The sequence below is a fragment of the Jaculus jaculus genome, chromosome 18, assembly GCF_020740685.1.
Source record: "Jaculus jaculus isolate mJacJac1 chromosome 18, mJacJac1.mat.Y.cur, whole genome shotgun sequence".
In the NCBI taxonomy this organism is placed as follows: Eukaryota; Metazoa; Chordata; class Mammalia; order Rodentia; family Dipodidae; genus Jaculus; species Jaculus jaculus.
The window spans coordinates 26441100-26465581 of record NC_059119.1 but is presented as its reverse complement, the minus strand read 5'-3'; the positions used below and the strand labels follow the sequence as shown (position 1 = coordinate 26465581).

Below are 24482 nucleotides of genomic sequence, written 5' to 3'. Positions count from 1 at the left end.
GGCTCAGAGGTTAAAGGCACTTGCTTGCAAAATCAGACTGCCTGGGTTCAATTCCCCAGTTCCAATGTAAAGCCAGATGCACAAAGCGGCACATGCATCTGGAGTTTGTTTGCCGTGGCAGGAGGCCCTGGTGAGCCTGTACGCACTCTCACTCTCTTTATGTCTGCCTCTTTCTCTGTCTCTCTTCCAAATCAACAAATAAATAAAATATTTTTAAAAATTCAGTCCTAACATGACTACGTGTTGTATGAGCCCATCTGTAGAACATTCATAGAAATGACAAGGTGACAGAAATTCAGAACAGACAATAGATTGCTGATCACCAGATGCTAGGGTGGAGTGGGTAATGGGACTGTGCGTGGCTGTACCAAGGCATCTAGGACAGCTCTATGCTGTGGAAAGCTCTGCATCTTGAGTGTAGCAATGTCAGCTATCAGTGTGACATTGTGCTATGGGTTTAAAAAAAAAAAATTAGAGCAAAATAGAGAGAGAATGAGAATTGGCACACCAGGGCCTCAGCCACTGAAACCAAACTACAGACACTTGCGCCACCTAGTGGGCATGTGCGACCTTGCGCTTGCCTCACCTTTGTGTGTCTGGCCTATGTGGGATCTGGAGAGTCAAACATGGGTCCTTTGGCTTTGCAGACAAGCGCCTTAACCACTAAGCCATCTCTCCAGGCCCTGTGCTATGGTTTTGCAAAAGGCTGTTGCTGGAAACAGGGAGGCCAGTAGAGGGGACAATGGCAAGTGGATTGGCAGTGACCTCAAAATGAAAAATAAGTTGCCAGCACACACAAGAATCGGGAAGATGAACTTGAGGTAGTCAGAGATCAGAAATGTGACAGTGCTGGTCTTACAGTTCTGCCTAGTTAACGGTCACCAGGTCCTGTGCCCCCATGTTAACAGAGGTCCACTTTCCCATCTGCATGACCTGGCACACTCTCACTCTGTCCGAGTGCAGCACATTGGGTCTCAGTGAGGCTGTTTGACCAAAGGGGTTTGTTGCTAACACAGTTGAAACCCACTGGTCTAGTCCAAGTTTTCCTCATGCCAAGAGGAACCTGAGGCCTAGAAATGTCCACACAGAAACAGCCAACCACGGACTAAGTGTTAGGCGCCTCCTTCCCCTGCCACTGAGGTCAGGGTGAGTGAGGGAAGGCAGATTGAGCAAGGGCTCTGCAAACCATCATGACCGCCCCATGGAGAACACCTAGAGCTAGGTGCACCATTCGACACAGCCAATCGCCAGTTCTAGCAAAGCCCAATGCGGCCATGTAACAGTCTGTCATCAGTGCTCAGTGATAGATAACAGGTAAAGGACAATCCTAGAACCTCGGTGACTGTAGTGCGGCCCCAGGGCCACCGTCCCAAGAAGAGCATGCGGGACAACACGCTTGCAAGCAGAAGTGGATGCACGATCACACTGGATTCCATGCCTCGCCATGGAAGACCCTCACAGGTTTCAGTGGGAGCTTTGGAATTCCTGGCTTGACAAAGAAGGAAGAAAGAGGTGGGGGGGGGGTGGAGAACGCAAAAGAAAGGGAGAGATCCCATCGAGGCTGCTAAGACTATGACGCTCAGATGTGCCAGTGTCTCCAGCCGTGGTTTTCAGACTTGCTAGTGTGCCGTAATACTTGGAGCTAATATGGGAAGAGGGAAGAGCCAGTGGCAGCTGCCCCTCAGCCCACAAGGTGGATTATCAGGGTCTGGGAGTCCAGCATCCCAACCCTGAGTTGGGATGAATCCAGTGTGCCTCGGCACCCTGAGGGGCAAAATTCCTGAGCAGTCTGTAACCAGACCAGGAAGGACAAGCATGCTCCCTGCTGCTCCGGTGGCCACTTGGGCGTGCTTAGGACCCAAGCCATCACTAGGGGCTGCAGACAATCCTTGGAGCCGGACTCCCAAGCAGAATGGAATTGGGGCATCCCTCACCTCCCCCTGCTCCTGCCCCTGCCCAGAGCCCAGGACTTCTGGGACTCAGAGACACGGAGGCTCTGCCCATGAGGACTATTCTGGAGACAGTAAAGTCAAGAAAACGGTGAGGGGCAGGGTGCTTGCACTTGGTGGTCCTGAGGAGTCCCACCATCTCCATGACAGGGTCTGAGATTCTGGGGGGCGGGACTGCTGGGGGTGTGGGAGGAAGAAGGCAGCAGCCTCTTCTTGGTAGGCCCTTTGCCCAGATTTCCCTCTGATGAAGCCTTACGGCAGTGCCAGCTAATGTTCCAGGGCAAAGAGGAAACAGGAGACTGGATCTCTTTCCCCCAGTACTCCTTCCCTTCCAGGGACAGCTGGCTGACAGCGAGACGCAAGCTTAGCATGATCAGCGTGCATATTAAACAAAAGGGAACATCAAATGACCAGAAAGAGATGGCCCAGAGGGCCCTGAAGACAGGGACCCTGTGTCTTGTGGGAGGGAGCAGAAAAGGCCCTCTGCTGACTTCCTGATGAAAGGAACCTGTTTAGTGTGGAGGGTGATGTTAAGGTCCCTTCTATGGAGTATTTGGAAAAGACGGCACTGCTCCGGGGGAGAGCTGTTGGGTGGCTTCAATGCCAAGGGTGGGATAAACACAGAAACAGCATGTGGGGACAACGCAGCAGGGAGGGGCTGAGCACTCAGCGACACTTGAAACAGCTGGCTCGCCACATCTGAGCTAAGTCCAACATACCTCTCTTGGCACTGTTCAATACACTGCAGCTACTAAAGGGTTAAGAACATTTCAAGAACTGCGCGCCACCCTTAGCAGGGCTGGGGGAACACACACCATGGCTTCAAATGCCCCAGCTGAAAGATGGGAGCAGCAACTTGGATTGGCAAAAAATAGATATATATATATATATCGTTTTAACAGTAAAATCCATGTGGAGCCCCAGCTGGCCCGAGAAGTCTTACTCTGTGGCCACCATACGCGGTTAGCAAGTCCAGCAACGGCTCAGGGTGCTGCATGGCTCTGAGCCCCAGCCCCTCCCAGAGAGGCCACCAACAGGATGCACTGGCCCCAGGCTGACTGTCCCAAGAAAAGCATGCAGGACAACATACTTGCTGCCAGAAGTGGATGTATAATCACACTGGACTCCATGCCTCACCATGGAAGGCCCTCACAGGTTCTAGTGGGTTCAAATCAGGCTTGCCATCCTGCTCCCCTCCTCCCATACCCAAGGCTGTATACAGCTCTGATAGGGCACAAACAATAGGCAAATGGCTTAGGGCCTCAGACCTGCCGCTGACCAAGAGACCATGCCCTGAGACCCTTTTCCCTGCACAAGTCTCTCCTCATGTGTGTGTGTGTGGCGGGGGGGGGGGGGGGGGCAGGAGCGGGGGGGGGAGCTTGTCCTTCTTGAAGCAGCTTTTGAGCAATTTATGAAAGTGGTGCCTCAGTGTGGGTATGGACAGGTGAGCCCAAGAGTCAGGCGTTTGTCCCAGCACAGCTCTCCATGTGCCTGCTTCCAATGCCTAGCTCAGATTCACAGAGGGACAGGCTCTGAGCTGAACGGGTGGCATGGCACTGGCCCAATGCCCTCACAGGGAGAGATGCCCTCATTCTCCACAGCCCAGTGAAGGCCAAAGCAGCCCTGCCCTTGCCCGGGGATGGAGCCGGGAGAGCCTATCGTCCTCATTCCTCTACCCACCTCACTGATGGAGGAAAACCTGCCGAAGCCAGCACCCGCTGGAGCCCTTTGAGGGCCGGGCTTTCCAAACACATGAACTTGAGAGGTTCCTTCCATGGGTCCTGTGGCCTGGGGGGCTTCCTGGGAAGGGGTGGGGTGAAAAGGGCAAGACCGTGGAGTGCAGGCACCTACCTTGATCTTCGCAGAGCCTCCTCATTGGGGTCTTGCACTGTGGGCAGAAAGGAGCCAGTAAGTGGGGGAGAGGGGCTTTACGGGAAGCCCAGGAAAGAAAAGCCTCCTGACGTTCTGTGGACAGTGAGGTCCTTGCCAGGCCCTGGACACTTCCTGCACCCCACCTGTCAACTGTGGAGAGGGCGCATGGCAGGCTGATGCAGGAGGATGAGAAAACACTGTGCATGACTAGTAAGGTCCTCTGCACCCAACCCCTCCGGGGCAGTCATGGAAACTGCATGACAAGCTTGCTACCCAGGACTGGAGTGAGTGATTGAAGTGGAAGTACAAGGCTGCCATCACTGCATGGCCAACCATAAGGCACCCAAAGGTGCTCCACCAGCTGCTTAACTGTCCAACAGTCAGTTCGTCTTCTTCAAGGGCAGGTGGCTTGACTCTGGCTTCTGTAGGCTTTAAGACTGGGCAGTAGGACCCCCACTGTATGTCACCTCATCCTGGCCCCACCCTGACACCGCCACTTACTGAACTCTGTCCCGGTCATCTGGGCCAGGATGCGGAAGGAGCGAGACTGCAGGTTGGAGGAGCGGCGTGCCCACTCGTCAGCCTCGTCTTCGGGCTTGTTCTGGTTTTTGATCACAGCCTGATACACCGGGGAGGCACTGTCCACGGCCAGGTCCTTCACAGGGAGGCTCCTGCGGAGCAGGAAGGAGCGTGAGTTCAGGCCCGGGGCTGGCGCTCCAACTCCTGCCACACTGTCCCCCTCTGCATCCCCCCACGCCCTCCCTGGTGCCCAGTGGTGACCCCTGCTGCTCTTCACCCTCCACGCCCTCACCCACTGCTAGTGAGAAGCTGAGACACGGGCACGGCCTGGGTTCTCGGTGCTCACAGTGGCTCCTTTTGCCCACGAAGAGGCTCCTATCCTTCCTGCTGGGCCCTCCCCAGCACTAACCCTGGGCCTGAAGACGTCTCCATCTCACGGGCTGCAACCCCTTAGGGAAGCAGGAGGCCGGTCTTAGCCAAGTGATTTTGGCATCCTGACAGGCTGCTTGGGGAATCCAGGGGCTTCCTCGGGGACACCCACTGGCCTTTTCACACCTGCAGATGCAAACTTGGAACTGCCAATGCCATGCTGCCTGACAGGAAGTGGTGTGAGAAACAAGACAGGGAGACACATAGGGCCCTGCAGTGACCCACAGGGTCAGTGGGATTTGTGGCCAGGGGCAGATAAGGGGATTGGAAGTGGTGCTATGCAGGGGTATGGGTCCTCTACCACAGGGTAGCACAACCTTTTGAGGTGGACCTGGTGATGTTCCCTTTGGTTTCCATAGTCTGGCATAAGAAGGTACTCAAAAGTCTTATCTGAATGACTGAATCCTAGATCAGAGCCAGAAGGGACCCCAGAGGCCCTCAGGGGACCTCGTACCTGATCCAAAGCTTTATAGGTCAGAGCTGGTGGTGCGTGTTGCCCAGCAAACCCTCTCGGAGGTCGGGGAGAGCTCAGAAGAAGTCCATAGCAAACGAGCCCACCTGCTCAGCTCTTTCCTCTCACAGATGGTGAAAGTGAGAGGTCTTACAGAGGTCAGCTGACTAACTTCAGGCTACGGCAAGCAAGGGCCTCATGCAGCTAGAATTTAGGCTGCCAGCTCCCAGCCCCCTTTCTTTTTCAATTACCATCCTCCTCATCATTATTAATTTGAGGCAGGGTCTTGCTACGTAGTCCAGGCTGGCCTGAAAGTTAATGATCCTCTCACTTCTGCCCCCCCGGGTACTGAGATTACAGGAACCATCACTCTTGGCTTGCCTGGGGTTCTAGAATTCTATCAGAGGTTTTTAAGGTCAGGAAGCTCAGGAAGGCCACTTCTGTATTCCAGGGCCTGCACGGAGCAGATGTTCCAACCAAATGGAGACTCAGCCTAACCTAGACACACCTTATCCTCCTGCCCACGGGGACTGCCTGACTGAGACAAGAGCCCTCCCTCAGCCCCCACCCCCCAGGGCTTAGGTCTATCTGCTCTATCTGCAAGGAGCTGAATAGAATTGGCCTAGTCCCCCAGGATTGGTTCCCTAAGCCTGGCTCAGGGTGGGCCATGACGGCAGAGGCAGAGGAAGAGACTGAAGGCAGGTGGAGCTGTGCCTACATCGCTAGAGGTTCCACTTGGGACTGGGGAGCTCCGTGTGCTATGGAATTGTGGTTGAGACTGGATGGGGGACCAGAAGGTCACTCTGGGGTCCAGCCGTGGAGAAACTTGCAGCTGTCCAGGAAGCAAGGGAAAGGGTGGGATCATGATCTTGTGAGAGGCCGTTTTTCAGCACAGGAAGGATCCCAAGGGTTCCTAAGGTCTTTGAGCACAACAGGTCACCCCCGGGGCTTGTTTCCTGGCTTGCTGAGAGGAGAGGAGAAGGGAGATGTGTGGGCTGTGCCTCGGCAGAGGGAAGGTATAGACCCAAGTTCAAGGCCTGTCTGAAGCCTATGTGCTTGAGGCTTTGTGGTACAGAAATCAGATGGAAGGTGTTTGCTGCCATTCCCCTGAATGTCCAGAAGGTTCTTCCCGAGCCTTCCCATTTCCAAGAGCTCCAGAAAGCTACCAAGAGCGAGGCCCTCAGAACTTACTGGCTGCCTTCCCACCAAACCGTGCCAAGACCTGGAACTGATGTCACTGCTGCTACAGAGATTTGGGGGAGGGGGTGAGAAAAAAATCTTTGTCCCCTTCAAGACACCGAGGCTCATGGGAAATACAGTCAGGGAGAGAACGGAACAGGTCCTGCCATTCTGGGACCCTGTGTCAGAAGCTGCTCTCTGTGACCATGAACAGCTCTTGCTTCTGGCCTCAGAAGAGATTCCACGGTCACAAAATACTGAGGTCAGCCTGGAAAGACGGCTCAGCGGTTGAAGGTGCTTGCTTGCAAAGCCTGGCAGTCTGGGTTCAATTCCCCAGGACCCACATAAAGCTAGATGCACAAAGTGGCACATGCATCTGGAGTTTGTTTGCAGTGGCAGGAGGCCCTGGCATCCCATTCTCTCTCTCTCTTCCTTCTCAAATAAATTTTAAAAATATTTTTTAATACTAAGATTGCATTTACTCCCAAATCTGACTTTCATCTTCCTTGAGCTACCCTGGAAGGAACTATCACCTATAGATTTCTCTCTCTTTCAGATTCTGGGGACTGGCATTGAAGATGTGCTTTTGCCACTTTCTGGCCCTAAAATAATAGATCAGCGTGGATTCTGACCCCCATGTCTAAAGGTCCCATTGCAGACAGGAGAGGCTGAGGAAGCTTTGCCAAGGCCTGGCAGCAGTGCACCATCACTCTGGACTTCTCAAGCCACACGGGCGTGACGTGGGGCTGACCTCAAAAGACAAGCATCTTGCCTGTGCAGGGCTGCAGAGGGGGTGTCGTGTGGCCGTGAGGTGGGTGTGAAGAAGGAGGTGGGCAGCAGCTGGGCTGACCACTGATCCTCGGACACATCCCACCAAACCCAACACAGCATCCGGCAACCAGACAGACAACTGACTGACAGACAACTGCAGGGTCTACTTACGCCAGCGGCGAGGCCCTGCCAAGCAGAAGGAAACGCAGCCGCGAGTGCGCGTCCATCAGGGGGTAGCAGAGGGGCGGCGCACGCAAGAGAGCAGGGTTTGGACCAGAAATGAGTTAGGGGCGGGGCGTGGGTGATGGAGGAAGAGAGAGAGAGAAACAACTGTCATTGAGGAAGGAACCGTGGCAGTTAACAGCAGAAACGGGAGCACGTTATGGCCAAGGAGGGTTTCCTCACTAAGCCACAGCAGCAGCGGCCCAGGGCAGCTGAGTTAAAAGGAAGGGGAAGATTGGTCCTTCCCAGGCACGCGAGCGAGGAAAACAGAGGCAGTGGAGGGAAGGGCATAGGAAGGAGATGGGAAATACCTAGATTAAACAATGGTGCATCATAGTACAAACAAAAAAAAAATTTTTAAATCACAGGTAGCCTGATGGGAAACCAAAAAGTAGCAGTTTCTCCAAGGTTCAGAAAATATAGTGTGAAGAAAAAAATTTTCCCCATTATTTTCCAACTAACTTCTCTGGTGACTGCAACCACTTTTTACCAAGGCACCCAGCATTGCATGGCAAGCAATGTTAATGGGAAATCTCTCCGTTGGCTTGTTTTCATTGTTGTTGTTCTTTGAGGCAGGGTGTCACTGGCCTTGGAACTCACTATGTAGCCAAGGCTGGTTTCGAACTCACAATGATCCTCCTAACTTGGCCTCCTGGGGGTTGGGATTATAGGCAAGAAACACCATGCCAGGATATTGTGGGTTCTTGAGTTGAGTCAGGCAGACTTGTTTTCCTGCGTGTGCATGAGCTATTTTAAACTTGCATGGTCATATTTCTTGCTTTGACTTACTGAGTGATTGAAATGAATCAACACCGCCTAAAAATTTGAGAAGGGCTGCAGACTTGAGTTTAGCAAGGTCTGAGGCTGTGGCTCCAGAGCAGGTAAGCTCTGCCCTCTAGTGGTTAATTAGAAGTACTGTATCCCAGCCGGTGCACCCCTTTAATCCCAGCAGAGGCAGAGGTAGCAGAATCGCCAATGAGTTCGAGGCCACCCTGAGACTACATAGTGAATTCCAGGTCAGCCTGGGCTAGAGTGAACCCTACCTCGAAAACCAAAAAAACAAAAAGTACTGCATTCCTGGAGTGTTGGTGCCAGGTTCCTAGGGACCTGGAGAGTCCTGGACAATTAAGCCAGAGTTTTGCCTCCTCGTCTCTAGAGCCTGTTCTTTCTAAAGTGCAAGTACACTGTGGCCACAAGGCCAAGATATAGAAAGTACAAACCCTATAGGAACTACTTGAGATTTTTTTTAAAAAACCTTATGTCCTTCTTATACTATTTGTTTTTATAGTTGCAGAAAAGTTTAACTGTTGGGGTTGGAGAGATTGCTCAGCGGTTAAAACACTTGCTTGCAAAGCCTATTGACCTGGGTTCAGTTCCCCAGTACTCAGGTAAAGCCAGATACACAAAGTGGCGCATGCATCTGGAGGTTGTTTGCAGCAGCTAGAGGCCTTGGCATACCCATTCTCGTTCTCTCTCTTCTCTCTGTCTCTCTCTCTCTCTCTGCTTGTAAATAAATTTTCTTTTAAAAAAGTTTAACTATCATCTCAAAACATTTTGCCCCAAGTTTCTGAAGAACCCCGATCCAGGAATAATGTGTTACCTAATGCGGTAAGCTGTAAGTTAACCAAGCAGAAAACAGGAAAGAAGTGTGTGTGTGTGTGTGTGTGTGTGTGTGCGTGTGTGTGCATGTGTGTGTATGTTTGTGTAAGAAAAAAAAGTGAGAGAGAGAGACAGGATAATAGAGAAAACAGGTTAAAAAAAAGACAGAAAGATACAATGTATAAAAAATAGGGAGAGAGCTATAGAGATAGAAATAAGAGAAGAGAGGAGAGAAGAGGAAAGGAAAGGAGAGGGGAGGCCCCATTAACACTTGTACAATTAGCAGTTTCATCCAAAAGAGTTTCAGCCAGATCTGTTCCCAGCTCACCCTCAAGTCCCCCAACCAAAGCTAATGGGCAAATTTCCGGAACTGGGCTATGTTAAATCCCACTGTCAAGGCCAGACTTCTTGGGGGAAAGAGGAGGAACGAAGTGCCCATCAGTGGTGTTGGCTGCTAAAAGCATCTTGGATGCTGAACCTCTTCCAATAAGAATGAAGCAACTCACTCCCCTCCCCCCAGTATGATTTAGTCATGAGAGGCGGGGGGGGGGGGGAGGGTGCCCAGTGCTCCTTTGAAAAAAAAAAAAAGGATCGTAGAACTCTTTCTAAACCAGCCTCCTCAGGAAGCCTGGGAGATGCAGAGGCTGTGAAAAGTCCTTTGAGGAGACACCACATTCTGCATTTCCCCCATCTTCCTCCTACAGCTGGACATGGGATATGGTTCTGAAGATTGAGGGCACCTTATTCTGTAAGGCCCGAGTGAAGGCTGGCCCCACCGCTGGTGGTGCTTGTGCCTACGATGAGAGAAGAAGACAGCTGGTCCTGTTGGTGCCCAGTGGCCTCTGCAGGTGTGTGGAGCAGGAAGGTGCTTACCCACTGAAGTCACTGCCCTGGGCCTGGGCCTGCCCAGCGATGGCGTCCATGATGGCGTCCTGGGAATACATGCTGATGGGGGTGTTGTACTGCGCGTGGATGATGGTGGCCTTGCCCCCCAGCCCCTTCACCTCGATGGGCTTGTGGGTGGACAGGGCTGAGTCCTTCAGAGCACTGGGGTTGAAGCGTTCCTGGTAGTCGGCGCTGAGCGGTGGGGGTGGGCAGATGAGGGGCAGGCAGGGTGGGTTGGAGGAGAGAAGGGGAGGAGAGAAGGGCAACAGGTGGTTGTTACATGGGAAGACAAGACCAGGGCTGTAAGGTGCGCGGGGGGTGGGGGGGGTTATCAAGAGCGATCTCTCATAGCTGAAGTCCTGACCCAAATAAACTACTCAGGTTTCCCAATCCTCTCCCTCCCCCCACCCCACCCCGCACTGTGAGTTGCCTGGATCTGGCCAGGAAAATCCGTGGCCCCTCCCAAGGCTGTGCAGAAGTTTGTTCATGTCCATCAGTTTCCACCCCGGATTGCCTTGCAGGCTTCAGCGAAGCCTGCGCTACCACCCAGGGCCAGCAGGGGCGCCAGGCATGGCGTGCTCTTCCACCGCACACAGCAGACAAGAGGGTTTAGGGGAGCGTGGGGCTTGGGGGACGGGGTAGGAGCCGGGTCATGAGACAAAGGCAGCGGCAGCGCAAGCTTGAGTTCAGGACATCCCAGAGGCGTAAAGCAGTCACGCTGGGCACCCACAGGAATTCTGAGAATCTGAGCAACGTTTCTCCATGATGGGGGGCCCTCATCCTGCAGGCCACCCCTTCGCGGCTTGGGGGCTCCGTTCTTCCATGTGTTTCTTTCTTGAAGCATGACTGACACTGGCCAGGCTCCTTCCAGTTCAGCTCGTTGTAGCCTGCCAGTCTCTACCCTTCCGGAGCTCTTCCCTCCGACAGATAGATGCGCTCCCCACGCCCCCCCCCCGGGGGGGGGTAGGTGGAGACAAAATCAGGTGCTGTACTTCTCAGAGGTCTTGCAGGAACAGAGAGGTCTTCAGGCCCACACAGAGCGCAGCAACACCGCCCCCCAAAGCATCCTGCACCCCCTCCCCCCGCAGTCAGCCTGCAGGCCATAAGCAGCTACAGCAGGAAATCGGGAGCAAAATGGAAACCACCACAGAGACACACGTATCCCTTGCAACGCCCTCACTCCTTACTCCAGGGTTACACCGAGCTGACTCACCCAGGGCACAATGCACCCCGTTCGCACATGCACTTACATCCACATGCTGACAAGGCGCACACTTTCCACACCCAACACACGGCAGATGCATGCTGGAATGGACACACACACACATGCTGTCCTTGGATACTAACTTGGCGGGAGAATTGGCTACCACCTGGGGAGAAGAGAAAAGACAAAGCAGACAGAGAGGTCAGAGGGAGGCTCCTGGCTGGAGGGTTTAAACTCCTGGGACCATTCACAGAAGGGCGTGGAGGCAGAACAGCTGAGCTACCGGGGTGACAGGGTGACCGTGATAAGGAGTGAGAAAGGAACGAGAAACGGAGCCAGGAACCATGACCTCCAGCACCCTCAGATTGGGCTGGACATGCCAACGCTGCATCATAACCTCTGTGATGGGCCCTTAGCACCCCAGCTTTGCAAGGGAGAAGGGTTTTCTTGTCCGTCTCGAGGGCACCTGTACCGTGTACATAGACCACATGACACAGACCACTTGCACACAGCCTGGCTGGGGACCCCAGAAAAGAAGCCGGGGGGGGGGGCGGCGGGTGGAAACGGGACTATTGTTATCTGCTTCAAGAAAGACTAAGGTCCCAAGTTTCTTCTGGCCAGAGGTCCCAAAAGTGGAAACCTGGGTTGGCAGGGTTCCATGGGCGCAGTTCTGGAGTTCATTCCCTGAGGAGAGACTATGGCAATGCTAGATGTGCACTTATGCTTGCGGCTCCTGGCACTTCCTCTCCCTCCCAGAGGTGGGACAGGCCGACCTGGCCACTCCTCCTGGGGCAGACAGTGGGGGGTCAGCACAATGCCTACTGACTACTTCCAAAGTCCCTGTGGGCCAGCGACGACGAGGCAGGACTGACAGACCTAGGAGGAGTGTGAGTTCAAGGCTTGCTGCGAGAGCTCCTGCAGCTGGGTCAGCCCAGCTTGGTGGACGCAGAGGGCCACTGCCCTCGCTGGGATCTGACCGCAAGCCTCCTGGAACATGACCTCTGGGGGCCAGGAAAGTACCGCCTATATGATGGTTCTTTAAGTGCACGTCCTCTGTGGTGGTGCACGCCGTGGCCAGTGGCTGTTGACACCTGAGACAGAGTCTGGAGGGCTCTGTCCTCAGATCCTGCCGCCTTCCTGGATCTACCTACCATAGATTCTGGATGGGGCTGTACATCCACATACCCCACAACCAGGACCCTGGGGAGCCAGGGATTCCTCCCCACACACACACACACACACACCTACCCTCCAACACACACACATCAGGGAGCCTGTGGTGGCTCTACTCAGCCCCAGACCCCCTACTGCGTCAGAACTGATAAAATTCCCTCTGTCTTCCCATGATTAAAATAGCCACAAGTGGAGCTATATTAGGAAAGGGCCAGCTCGGAGCTTCCATTTCTTCTCCATGTTTGGCCAGTGCTGACAGCTGCAGGGTCAGCTCTTGTCCTGACCAGCCAAGTGTCCCCTGCAGAGGGCAGTGGTGGGGTGGGGGCTGCCTTTGCCCTGTGCAAAGGCTGATTCCTGCCCCCTGCTGAGAGGATCCAGGAATGTCTGCTACACACACAACTCAGCCAGTGCCCAGGTCTCACGGAAGGAGGCACCAAAGGTGCAGTATCTGCCCAGGGCCCTGGCACAGAGTGATCCAGCAAGGCTTTGCCCTCAGGGCCATCCCCAGACAGGTGGGTACAGATGGTTGAGGGAAGCTCAATCCTGCCTGCACCCCAGTTGTTCCTCTCCACTCCTTCTGAGAGATACCAGCTGCCAAAAATCATACTGCAAAAATCAGCTGCCGAGAGAGAGAGAAAGGAAGTGAGAGAGCGAGAGAGAGAGAGAGAGAGAGAGAGAGAGAGAGGGAAGCAGAGGGTCCCCTTTTTTGTGAATGACAAGACAGAGATCAATACCTGACCCTGCCTCTCTCTAGCACTGTGATTCTGGGTAAGACTCAACCCAGTTATAAGAAGATCGGGGTACCCACCACACAGATGGGTCATGCAGAGTAAACAAGACCCTAAGTGGAAGCCCGTAATGAAGGATAAGTGTGCAGTGAACAGACATGGAGAATTTGCCAGTGCTATCGCCTATGAGTGGTTAGACACTTAGCAAAGGCGGCGGCATCAGCCGCCCCAGCCCTTCCCATGACTGGTCTAAGACGGCAGCGTCAGGATTTGCTTCTGACAAAGCATCAACTCTGCCACTTCTCTTGTTCACCTTCCCATGAGAGAATACCGTTGGGTGCTGCCTCTATGGTTGTCAAGTAATAACCTCCCTGTTTGCCAGGTTCCTGTACCAAGGGGAAGGCATCTAGAACTAGTTGAAGTGGGGCTGGTTCCTGACTTCCTAGCCCTCCAACCCATCTCTGAGCAAGATGGAGTCTGTCAAGTCTTGCCTGCCACTAACAAGTGGTGTGACCTTAGACCAATTCCCCTCCCTCCCTCCCTCCTTCCCTCCCTCTCCCTCTCTCTCTCTCTCTCTCTCTCTGCTCCTATTTTCCATTTTGAGATGGGGAAATGATGCTCACCTCTAAAGAGATAAAACAACCCCCCAACCCAGACAGAGCTCAGTCAAGGGGACACACTGCCATCACGTCTGGTGGGCTTTCCCGGGGTGAACGTCTACCAGAAGCCAACCTTCCTGCCTAGGGCTGACCCCCAAAACTACCAGAAGGACCAGGATGACCTACCCGCCCATGAGAGGTGGGCAAACACGGCCATCTTTATTGTGCCATTCCTGGAATTTTCAAGTCAAAGCTCCCTGCTGGGAAAGCTAGAGGGGTGAGGGGATGTGGCTTTGCCATTTTGGGGTAGGGAAGCCATGATGGGCCAGAGGCCAGCTTTGCTCAGATCCCAGGAGCTGGGGAAGCTGGGAAGCTGAGAGAGCTAAGAGCTGAGGGCTGAGGGACCCAGGAAGGGCAAAGAGGGCGTGGCTGGGGGCATGCCAATTTTTCCTCATACCGGCTTTGGGACTTCAGGCAATGAGGGCCAGGCAGTGAGCATGTGACCCAATAATCCTGAAGTGAGGACAGTGTGACTCCTCCATTGAGCCACTAACTCAGCCTGCCGTGCTTTCAGTACCCAGAGATAAGCACACCAATGGCACAGGGTGAAGGCAGAGTCACCTTGAGACAAGAGCCTGGAGGCTGAGGCAGCATGGGGCTGTCCCCTCTGCCCTTCCACAGTGCCCCCTGGCTCTATGCTCTTCTGTCCCCAGTGTCCATGGCGTGTCGTCACCTACACCATGGGGCCGGGAGAGGCTGCTGTTCTCCACAACCCCTTTCTCCTCAGAGTCCTGCTTCCTTGCTGCCTACTGTGGCCTGGGCATTCCTGCGAGTCTCCCCTCCTTATGCCATTGCTCAGTTTCCACGAACTGTTTCCACGTTTCCTCCTCTAGGCAGCTTTTCCAGACCTCTCTGGGTCTTTGAAAACTCACCCTTCCCTCCGTAACTCTTCCTTGTTCCTGCCTCGGGGCGCCTAGGGTAAGGGACCAGCCTGTCCCTTTGAACCATAGCTCCCGGAGCTGGAGAGGTGGCTCAGCAGAGATGCTTTCTTGCAAAGCCTGACAGCCTGGATTCGATTCCCCAGTATCCACGTAAAACCAGATGCACAAGGCGGTGCACGTGTCTGCAATTTGTTTACAGTGGCAGGAGGCTCCTGGCACGCCCATTCTCTCTCTCTATTTGCCTTTCTCTCTCACATGTTATGTGTTCCAATGGGGAAGGGTGTGTGGCCTCGGATGAAAACTTTGGGAGGTCAGAGTCTTCTGCACGCAAGCTTCACTGGACTACTGGACCTCAGCTTAATCTTTGCTAAGCCTCGGTTTCTTCCTCTCCAAGAGGCTGACACATCACCCCAGGGTATTTGTATAAAGCAAGCATGTGCCTGGTCATAGCAAATGTCAATAGATTCTTACTGGTGTTGCTCTTAGCGTGTGCTGCCACATGGGTATAATAAGGCTGGCTGGGTAAAGGCCAATTCCTCCCTTTGACCACTTGATCAAGCCTCTGCAATGAGCACCGAGGACCCAGGCGGCCCTGTCCACCCATAGAGAGCAGTGTGCCCATTACCTACCCTCCTAGAAGTCCGACACCCGAGGTCTTGCCTCGGAGGCCCATCTGATACAACTGAGCCATCTCTCTCAGGGTCTCAGCTGAGTACAGGCCAATGGGGTTGTTATATTGCCTCGGCTGGCTCGGGCCTGGCAGGACTTTGGGGTTGAGTGGGGCCCGTGCTCCCTCCGAGCTGGCCGTGGCCCCTGGACTGCTTTGTGGAGGGCCAGGATCGGAGGCCTCCATGCGTGAGGAGCAGACAGAGGTCTGGGAGAAGGAGGAGTTAAAGGTGCCCCTGAGCTCCAGGGTGCCTGGGATGCCCGGGCTGTCCCTCGCCTCGGGACTGGGGCTGGGAGTCACCAGGCTGCCGTTCGTGTCCAGAGCAGGGTCCTGGCACAGGGCAGCGCCATGCAGGGGAGAAAGAAGACAGTGGTTAGCGGCCACACACATCCACACTTGTGCACGGACTTGAAAAAGGCGTGTTAGTGCAAGTGCCTGTAGCTCGCAACCCGCAGCCCTCCACCCACCACGTGCGGCCTGATGCCTGATCCCCCACCCCCGTAACGGGTCACTGGAAGGGAAGGGCATTGTGCAGAGGAGTTGGGGTGGGGGGGACCGTTGCTCCTGGCCCAGAGGCTGGTATCTATCTGGACAGAATACATGCTGCCTCTGGGACTCAAGGAAGGAAGATGGGGCTCAGGGGAAGGGTCCCTCTATCCTGCTCCCCCCTCTTCTGAGAGTGAGGACCTTGTGAGGGTGGCCCAACCCCCTCCTGCCTCACCCCACATGGAGAAGACTGTGCACAGATAGGCCTGACAGATGGTTGGGGGGGGCAGGGACAGAAGGAGAAGCTAAGGAAGTAGAAGGGCTGTTTGCTTTTCTCCATCTGCCTCTGCAACATCTCCCAGCCCTCTGTCTAGCTCCCCATCTGTGACCCTATCATCTTCTTCATGTCCCTACTCCCCCATGATGTCCAGTGTGCCCCAGCGCACAGATGAGACCAGTCTATGGCCACGCAGAGGGACCATAGGCCGGAAAAACAGTGATGGACCTCCCCAGCTCTGGGTCAGGTCCCTTGGGCCCACAGCATTGAGTTGCTTGGAGGGACTTTGGAAAGGTTCTGGGCACAGTAGTAAGGTGATATGGTGCCCATCCATAGCTATCTCTAAAGGTACAACCAGCCCTTTTAATGAGCTATAGAGGTATGCAGCTGGAAGGGACAGGTGGATGTTTGGAAACCCAGAGCAAGAGTCTATGGAGAATTCCTGTGGGCCGGCAGGCTTCTCCATAACTGAGAATGCTCACTGGGGTGCCTGGTCCACGTGGGGGCCTCTGACAGTCCCCCTTCCCAGCTTCAGTGTCTTCAGACAGATGAGGGTCAAAGCCTTCTGGGTGCCTGACTCCTGGCTGGCTAGAAGGATGACCCCTCTTCTCAGAATACTGCTTCCCAAGCTGCCTTTCCTCGAAGACCAGCCACTGAGTCTAGGATGGTGGCCAGTGCCCAGGCAGGTACCCCCACAACTTAGAGTGTCATCAGGGGTGCAAATGCCTCTCCTCAGAGTCAGTAATGGCAGAGGCAAGAGCGGGCATGCAGGGCTGCACTCTAAAAATCATGACTAGTGGGACCCCACTGCCAGCACCCAGCACCTACCTTCTGATGGGGGATCACTGGCAGCGGGGACTGTATTGGGGGTGCTGCCGTGGAGATGGGAATGGGACGCTTGGACCTGGAGAAACAAGAAATGGGATTCAGTAAGGACACGTATACCCATCCAACAGCTCCTGGGCAGGGCTGGTAGGGGGAGAGGAGACCTGTGCAGTGACCCCAGAAGGCCCAAGGTTCACGATCCACCCTATGCACTGGGTCTCTCTAGGGGGGGTACCAGGTCTGACAAGGGTGGAAGGGTCACAGTCCTTGAGCATTTTCATCAGTTCTCATCATCTCAATTTATGTCTTTGGTCCGGGTGGTGGGTGGCAGGGGACTTCTTGGGCAAATTGGAAGCAGTGAAGATTCTAGCTTCCAGGTCTAGCTATCCATTTGCTGGCAGCACTGTGGCTACCTTCTGTGAAGCTTCTGTAAAGTGAAGCATTAAAAATCCTGCCAAAGACTTGGGCTGGTCATTCTTGCATCCTTCCACACAGCACAGGGCTATGTCCATGCTGCTAATGCTAGGGACAATCTCTCCTGTGTTGTCCTTCCATGCCCATGTCCACCACTGTGCCCTGCTTTGGAAAGTTTCCACTTACTTCTGCAGGGTGAGGCTCAGGTTGTAGCTGGCAGACTTAATCTTGTTCTGGGCCTCCAGGTGGGTCATGGTGTCTGTGTTGATGCCGTCAATGGCCACCACGAGATCGCCCTGGCTGAGCTGGGATTGGGCAGCCTTGCTACCTGGTGTGATCTGATCAAACAACAGAAAAGAATCAGGGAACAGTCACTTGAAACACCTACTAGAGACCAGACCAGTCCTTTTTTTTTTTTTTTTTTTTTTTTTTAGGTAGGGTCTCACTCTAGCCCAGGCTGACCTGGTATTCTATAGCTCAAGAGTGGCCTCATACTCATGGCGATCCTCCTACCTCTGCCTCCCAAATACAGGGGTTAAAAGTGTGTGCCACCACGCCCAGCAAGACCAGTCTTTGATTCATAATGGCCAGCCCTAGCTGCTCACCAAACCTGCTTCTTCTCCCTGTCACATGACCACCATTTCCTTGTGCTCTCTGACAATGGTCACCCACTTTGGTCAATAGAATGAAGATCAAAGTAGTGTACAGTGTGTCAGGTCTGCCCTTAGCAACCATCCTTAGGATCCTGCACGTTGCTGACTTAATTGCAGAGAGAGTGGAAGACAGACAAACAGATAACTGAAAGGGGTCCCAGAGCTCTACTACCTGGAGCAGAGATAAGAAACACTGTAGCTCAAGTGGCCTTGAGAAATAAGCATTCACTGTGCTAAGCCGTTGATATCTGAGGGCTGTTCGTTGTACTGGCTAACCCACTATTACTTCTGAAAAACCACAGAGAACTTTCCAGCCCCAAGAAGATAAGGAGACACAGAAGCTAAGACTTAGCACAACCCCTAGACACTGCCAGGCCAGAAGGTAGGATCAATACAAAAGCATCTAGGATCATGGGTGGTGGGCAGAGGACTGGGTGAGCAAGGCAGGCTGGGAAATAGGGCAGGGCTTAAGGTTCTCTGGTTAGCTTTACATCTCAGAAAGGGGCATGCAGGTGCTGGGCTAGATCCAAAATCTTGTACCCTAAATGACGTCATAGAATGGAGACCTCATTTTCAGCAAAGCCACGCAGAACACCACTGTGATTTCTTCCTGGAAACCGCCTGTGTGGTGTTAGGAAGGCCACACTCCCACACACCCGGAGATATTACTTGCTGGCTCAGACTAAACTCTCAGTGATATCATACACAGTACCAAATTGGGCATGGTGGCCTCCCAGTAATAATATCTAATTACTAATTGTTAATAATTAATAAGTAATAATAAAGTGCTGTGGTGGCCTTACTTACAGTAATATCACCTGAGATACAAAATTCCAGAGGACTCAATAATAGTGCTTGATGGAACTATTCCTATGACATTAACAGCCCTATTCCTAAATAGAATCTTGTCAGATGTCACTAGGTGAGACTTGCTTTATCTCTTATGATGTCCCATGGACTACCTCCTGCTGATATCATACAGAATAACTTTAGTCCATGGTGTATAGTCTACACAGTGGACTTAGATGAGTGCTATGCACTTAATTTTAAAATAAAACTAAAAAGAAAATAACTTTAGGCCTAACCTTTCTGATGTCATGTTGGAGGTCTCCTCATGACCCACATGCAACACCATACAGGCCCTCCCACAGTGGCATCACACAAAAAAGAAGTCTCTGAGCAGCCCAGGCTGTGGCTGGATTACATCCCTTAGCTTTCCTTCATGTTTGTTCTCCTGGCTTTTTGAGGCACATCCCAACATAGTCCTGATTAAAACACAGGGACAAGACCAGCCAGTAATGCTAGCAGAAGTCAGATTCTGACCAACGCCTGAGAACCATCCTAGAAGGATCCCAGAGATAAACTGGGGACAGTCCCATGTTCCATGTGTCAAGCCTGTGTAGGCCTCTAACCAAGACCTGGGCTCACAGACATGGCTGAAAACCTCCTGCCAGGTCCCTCAGAGGGGATTCTACCCAACGCAGAATGACCTACAGCCACTCAAATCCAGTGCAAATGGGCTTAGAAGGTGTGTCCAGGAGCCAAACAGTTTCACTGGAACCATATCACCATTCCCAGAAACACTGCCCTTCACCCTGTGAGTGATGACAGCAAGATCAGAGGGTCTGTTCCTCGTCAGCTGCAGTTGACCAGCCTTTACAGCCCCTGGTGCTTTCTTAAGTACCATCCACCTTGTGCCCAGAACACCTTTCTCCAAAGCCCTAAACCTAAAAAGCTGTGACAAGGGGCTGGAAAGATGACTCTTGCTTATAAAACCAGATGGCCTGGGGTACAATTCCCCGGTACACACATAAAGCCAGATTCACAAAGTGGTGCAGGCACCTGAAGTTTACAGCAGCAGGAGGCCCTGATGGGCCCATATTCTTAAATACATCAATAAACGTTTATTTATTCGCAAGGAGAGAGAGAGGAGACAGACAGACAGAGAATGGGCACACCAGGGCCTCTAGCCACTGCAAACGAACTCCAGATGCATGCACCCCCTTGTGCATCTGGTTTACGTGGGTACTGGAGAATTGAACCCAGGTCCTTTGGCTTTGCAAGCAACTGCCTTAACCACTAAGCCAACTCTCCAGCCCTCAAAGAAATATTTTTTTTTAAAGCTGTGACACATGCTTGAGCTGCAGGTCACTGAGAAATCAAACTGTTGCTGAGCTGGAAACCTCCCTGTTGACCAGCTGACAGAAAGCTGGAAAGAGCTATGCAGCCTGCAGCCCTATAGGAGAGAGAAGATATCAATGGTGGTACACAGCAGTGGACCCTGCAAGCCTTATGGCTGGTAAGCCAGGACAAATGTGCTAACTGATGCAATAGTGGCACATCTGTTATGGGGGAAACTAACCACTCTCTCATTGGACTGGAAGACCTCTTCATGGAAGGGAATACACACCTGGTACTGAAAACCTAGTCAAAAGCCTTGTGGCTGGGGTGGTCATGAGCCCTAAGGGAGTAATACCTGCTGTTTTCTGGCTAAATGCATATATAATGCCCACCAAATTGCCATATGAGCACTTGTTTTAAATGTTTATAACCATATATTAATGCTACTCTCACTTTTGGTTAGAGAAGCTTTTCTTTTCAAATGGTGATGACCACTGGGATGACTCAAAATTCACCATATAGGGCTGGAGAGATGGCTTAGCAGTTAAGGCCCTTGCCTGCAAAGCCAAAGGACCTCGGTTTGATTCCCCAGGACCCACATAAGCCAGATGCACAAGGGGTCACATGTGTCTGGAGTTCACTTGCAGTGGCTGGAAGCCCTGGTGTGCCCACTCTCTCTCTCTCTCTCTTTCCCTCTCTCAAATAAATAAAATAAAGTTTTTTTAAAAAGTCACCATATAGGGCTGGAGAGATGGCTTAGCGATTAAGCGCTTGCCTGTGAAGCCTAAGGACCCCGGTTCGAGGCTCGGTTCCCCAGGTCCCACGTTAGCCAGATGCACAAGAGGGTGCACGCGTCTGGAGTTTGTTTGCAGAGGCTGGAAGCCCTGGCGCACCCATTCTCTCTCTCTCCCTCTATCTGTCTTTCTCTCTGTGTCTGTCGCTCTCAAATAAATAAATAAAAAATGACCAAAAAATAAAAAAAAGTCACCATATAAATAAATAATTTTTTTTAATCACCATAGCACCGAGAAGTGATGGAGGAGTGCTCAGCACTGAGACATCTCTATCACATCCTCCAAGGCTCAGGGTCCTTTGCGGAAGAGGTGGCAGAAAGAATTTAAGAGCCACAAAAATGGCATGGATATCCATGTCCTCACTGTGCCTAGCACTACCTACAAAAGACCTTCATAATAGGAGGGAAAGAGAACATCAAAATAAAAGGGACACAAATTGAAAGGGGGAGGGGCTTGATGGAGGATGGATTTGAGAGGGGGAGAATAGGGATTGGGGAAGGAGTTATCCACGGTTTATTGTCTATAGTTATGGAAACTATCAATTAAGTTTTTTTTTTTTTAAGAAGCAAGCAAAAATAAAAATAAAAATAGGGACTGAGCATGGTGGCGCACTTGGGAGTCAGAGGTAGGAGGATCGCTGAGAGTTCAAGGCCACCCTGAGACTACATAGTAAATTCCTGGTCAGCCTGGGCTAGAGTGAGACTCTACCTCTGGGGGTGGGGGAGAAGGACTGGAGGGATTGCTTAGTGGTTAAGGTGCTTGCCTACAAAGCCAAAGGACCCAGATTCCCCAGAACCCACATAAGCCAGACACGCAAGGTGGCGCACGTGTCTGGAGTACGTTTGCTGGAGGCCTGGGTATACCCATTCTCTCTTTCTCTTCCTCTCTCTCTCAAATAAATAAATAAATAATAAATGAGTAAAAATTTAAAAATAAAAGCTGTGACAACCCTTCCCATGAAAACCCAAGTCTCGCTAGCATTGTCCAAGCGTAACGTTTCCCTCCTCCGCTTTATCACAGGCCAACCTCCTTGCTGTCCATCCACCGACCTGTCGACTTGGAGGTGCTGCAAAGAAAGCTGCAGACACAATCACTAGCTTGCTTCCTGCCGGGCTAAGGCTTGCCATGCCACGCTGTCCTGGTGCACTGCTCAAGTGCTCCCTTGGTAGGTTCTCCTCACGGTTGGATGCCCCACAAAGAGATACCTCACCGTGGAGCTCTCCTAGGGTCGGTCACCCTTGTAACATGCCCCTCCGTAGCCACAGATACCTTTAACCATTTATGGAGAAGGGATTGTTCCCTACAGCCGAAGCTTGAGGCTGGGTGGAGAGGTCTTACACAGGCATCTTGCATAGAAGGATCAGGTTGCAATCCCAGGAGGTGGGAGCCTTAAAACCAGAAGGTGGGGCCTTAGCCCCAGAAGGGACACTGCCAGGCAGGATGGCAGTATTTAGAAGATCATGGTGACAGTGTGAGCAAGGGCACCAGAATGACATCCAAGTGAGGCTGTGCCCGATCAGCTGGTGCCAGCTGCAGGCCATCTGGAATGCCTTGCCTTTAGAGCTGCCAGGTGACATATTGGGCCTGGGCCAACCTGTGCCTATTCTTCCCTGGGACTGGTTCTCCTGGGACCTTCTCATTGTCAGGAGTGGGCTGGGGTGATCCTTGCTATCAGACAAAATCTGACTCCCTGAGCCTTTTCAGTGGCCGAACACCAAGCTGGCTGCCCCTTGTCCCCTGGCACCTCTTTCCAGCACCTGTGTCTGCCCATCAGGGCACAGCTGGCCTAGCCTTTGCCTGCCCTGAACTGGGCCCAATGTCCCTCAGGGTGGGGATGGGATATATATATATATATATATACACACACACACACACACACACACACACACACACACACACACACACATATATATATCCTTTTTTCCTTTTCTTTTTTATTAAATTATTTATTTATTTATTTATTTATTTATTTGAGAGTGACAGACAGAGAAAGAGGCAGAGAGAGAGAGAGAGAGAATGGACATGCCAGGGCCTCCAGTCACTGCAAACAAACTCCAGATGCATGCACCACCTTGTGCATCTACCTGGTTTACATGGTTCCTGAGGAATCAAGCCTTGAACCAGGGTTCTTAATCAATCACTAAGCCATCTCTCGAGGCCCCCCCCCCTTTTTGTTTTGGTTTGTCTAGGTAGGGTTTCCCTCTAGCCTAGGCTGTCCTGGAATTCACTATGTAGTTCCCAGTCCCACCCTGATCCTCCGACCTCTGCCTCCCAAGTGCTGAGATTAAAGGTGTGTACCACCACACCTGGCCTTATACATCCTCTTGTAAGGAGGTGTTCTTCTGTTCTCTTCAAGGATCCTTAGAGAAAGAGTCTGAAAGGAGGCAGGCACCTTAAAGACAGCCATGGGCCATCAGATCCCTCCCCGGCCACAAAAGTAACCTGAGCATCCACAGGGCATGCAATCCCTGCATCTGATTCTCCATCCTTCTCTCAATGTTGACAGTCCCAGAAAAGATCCAAAGCACCAAATCCTTGAAGAGATTTTTGTCTTTAAAAATATCTTTCTGGCCAGGCTTGGTGGCGCACGCCTTTCATCCCAGCACTTGGGAGACAGAGGTAGGAGATCGCTGTGAGTTCGAGGCCACCCCGAGACTACTAGTGAATTCCAGGTCAGCCTGGGCTAGAGTGAGACCCTACCTTGACAAACAAACAAAACAAACAAACAAATCTTTCTGTCTCCTTTTGAACATTTAAAACTCTCTTTGGAAGAATGTTTTGTTTTTACTTTACTCCCCAGTTTTCTCCAGTCAAGCACTCATCTCTCAGTGGGAGTGAGGGGGGGACTACAATGCTGGGCAGAACCTAGAGAGGCCTCAGCGCAGAGGTACTGAGGCTCTGGGTATTCAGAGGCCAAGGCCAGCTACTCAGTCCATAAGAGCTCCTCTGTCTGGCTAGTCCACGATTAAGCATATATTATTATTTTATTTAAGACAAAAGGGGAGAGAGGGAGAGAATGGGTGTGCCAGGGCCTCTAGCCACTGCAAATGAACTTCAGACACATGTGCCACTTTGTGCATCTGGCTTACGTGGGACCTGGAGAATTGAACCTGGGTCCTTAGGCTTCACAGCCAAGCGCCTTAGCCATTACACCATCTCTCGAGCCCAGGACGGCATTATTAACAGGGGATGATAAGGGTAAGGATAGTGCAGAGCTGGGGAAGTGAGTATGGACCCCGCGTGCTCCCCCCAGAAGGGCTGAGGTTTGCATGGGGAGGGGCCAGTAGGTGTGAGGTCAGTGCGGCTGTGACCCTGTGTTTCATGAGAAACCGGGAGATGAGGGTTCAGTCCTGAGCCAGCCTGTTGTTCCTAGAGGGGCTTTGGAGGATGGTAGGGATTCTGTCCAGGGTCCCTGGCACCAGGCAGGCAGGGAGCGCTTCAATGCCTCTGTGTCATGGCCTGCTGATCTGTTAGTTCCCTGGAGGCAGCTGGGCTCTAGCGAACTATCTAGCATCCCTTGTATTCAGAAGCAGACAGGCCTTCCTTCTCTGTGACTTGCCAGGTACAGTGGGGCAGGAAGAAAGCTTCTAGTGAGTGTGAGCCTGCAGCTCCTCCTCCCAGCCCTGGCGGGGATTTCCCATGGAGCACACTCTAACCCCGGGAGATGAATTTACCATCATGCCGCACTGGCTCCCTTCCCATCTGGCCTCCCCTGGGGCCTTGC

General features: G+C 52.5%; 1 protein-coding gene across 5 annotated transcripts in view; it reads right to left on the bottom strand.

Annotated features, from left to right (window-relative positions):
- Positions 1-24482, bottom strand: part of Ldb3 (LIM domain binding 3) — a 78944-nt gene that overhangs the window by 48207 nt on the left and 6255 nt on the right. For 4 of the 5 annotated variants that reach the window (XM_004658011.2, XM_004658013.2, XM_004658018.2 and 1 more), the window contains exons 3-7: positions 17377-17528; positions 16780-16855; positions 15151-15518; positions 4323-4492; positions 3801-3837 (exon numbers count right to left, since the gene is read on the bottom strand). In XM_004658011.2, the coding sequence (XP_004658068.2) occupies positions 3801-3837; positions 4323-4492; positions 15151-15518; positions 16780-16855; positions 17377-17528 (803 nt within the window). Of the gene's footprint in view, positions 1-3800; positions 3838-4322; positions 4493-9864; positions 10069-11223; positions 11247-15150; positions 15519-16779; positions 16856-17376; positions 17529-24482 lie in introns of all 5 variants that reach the window. The other variant, XM_004658012.2, reaches the window with a different exon arrangement.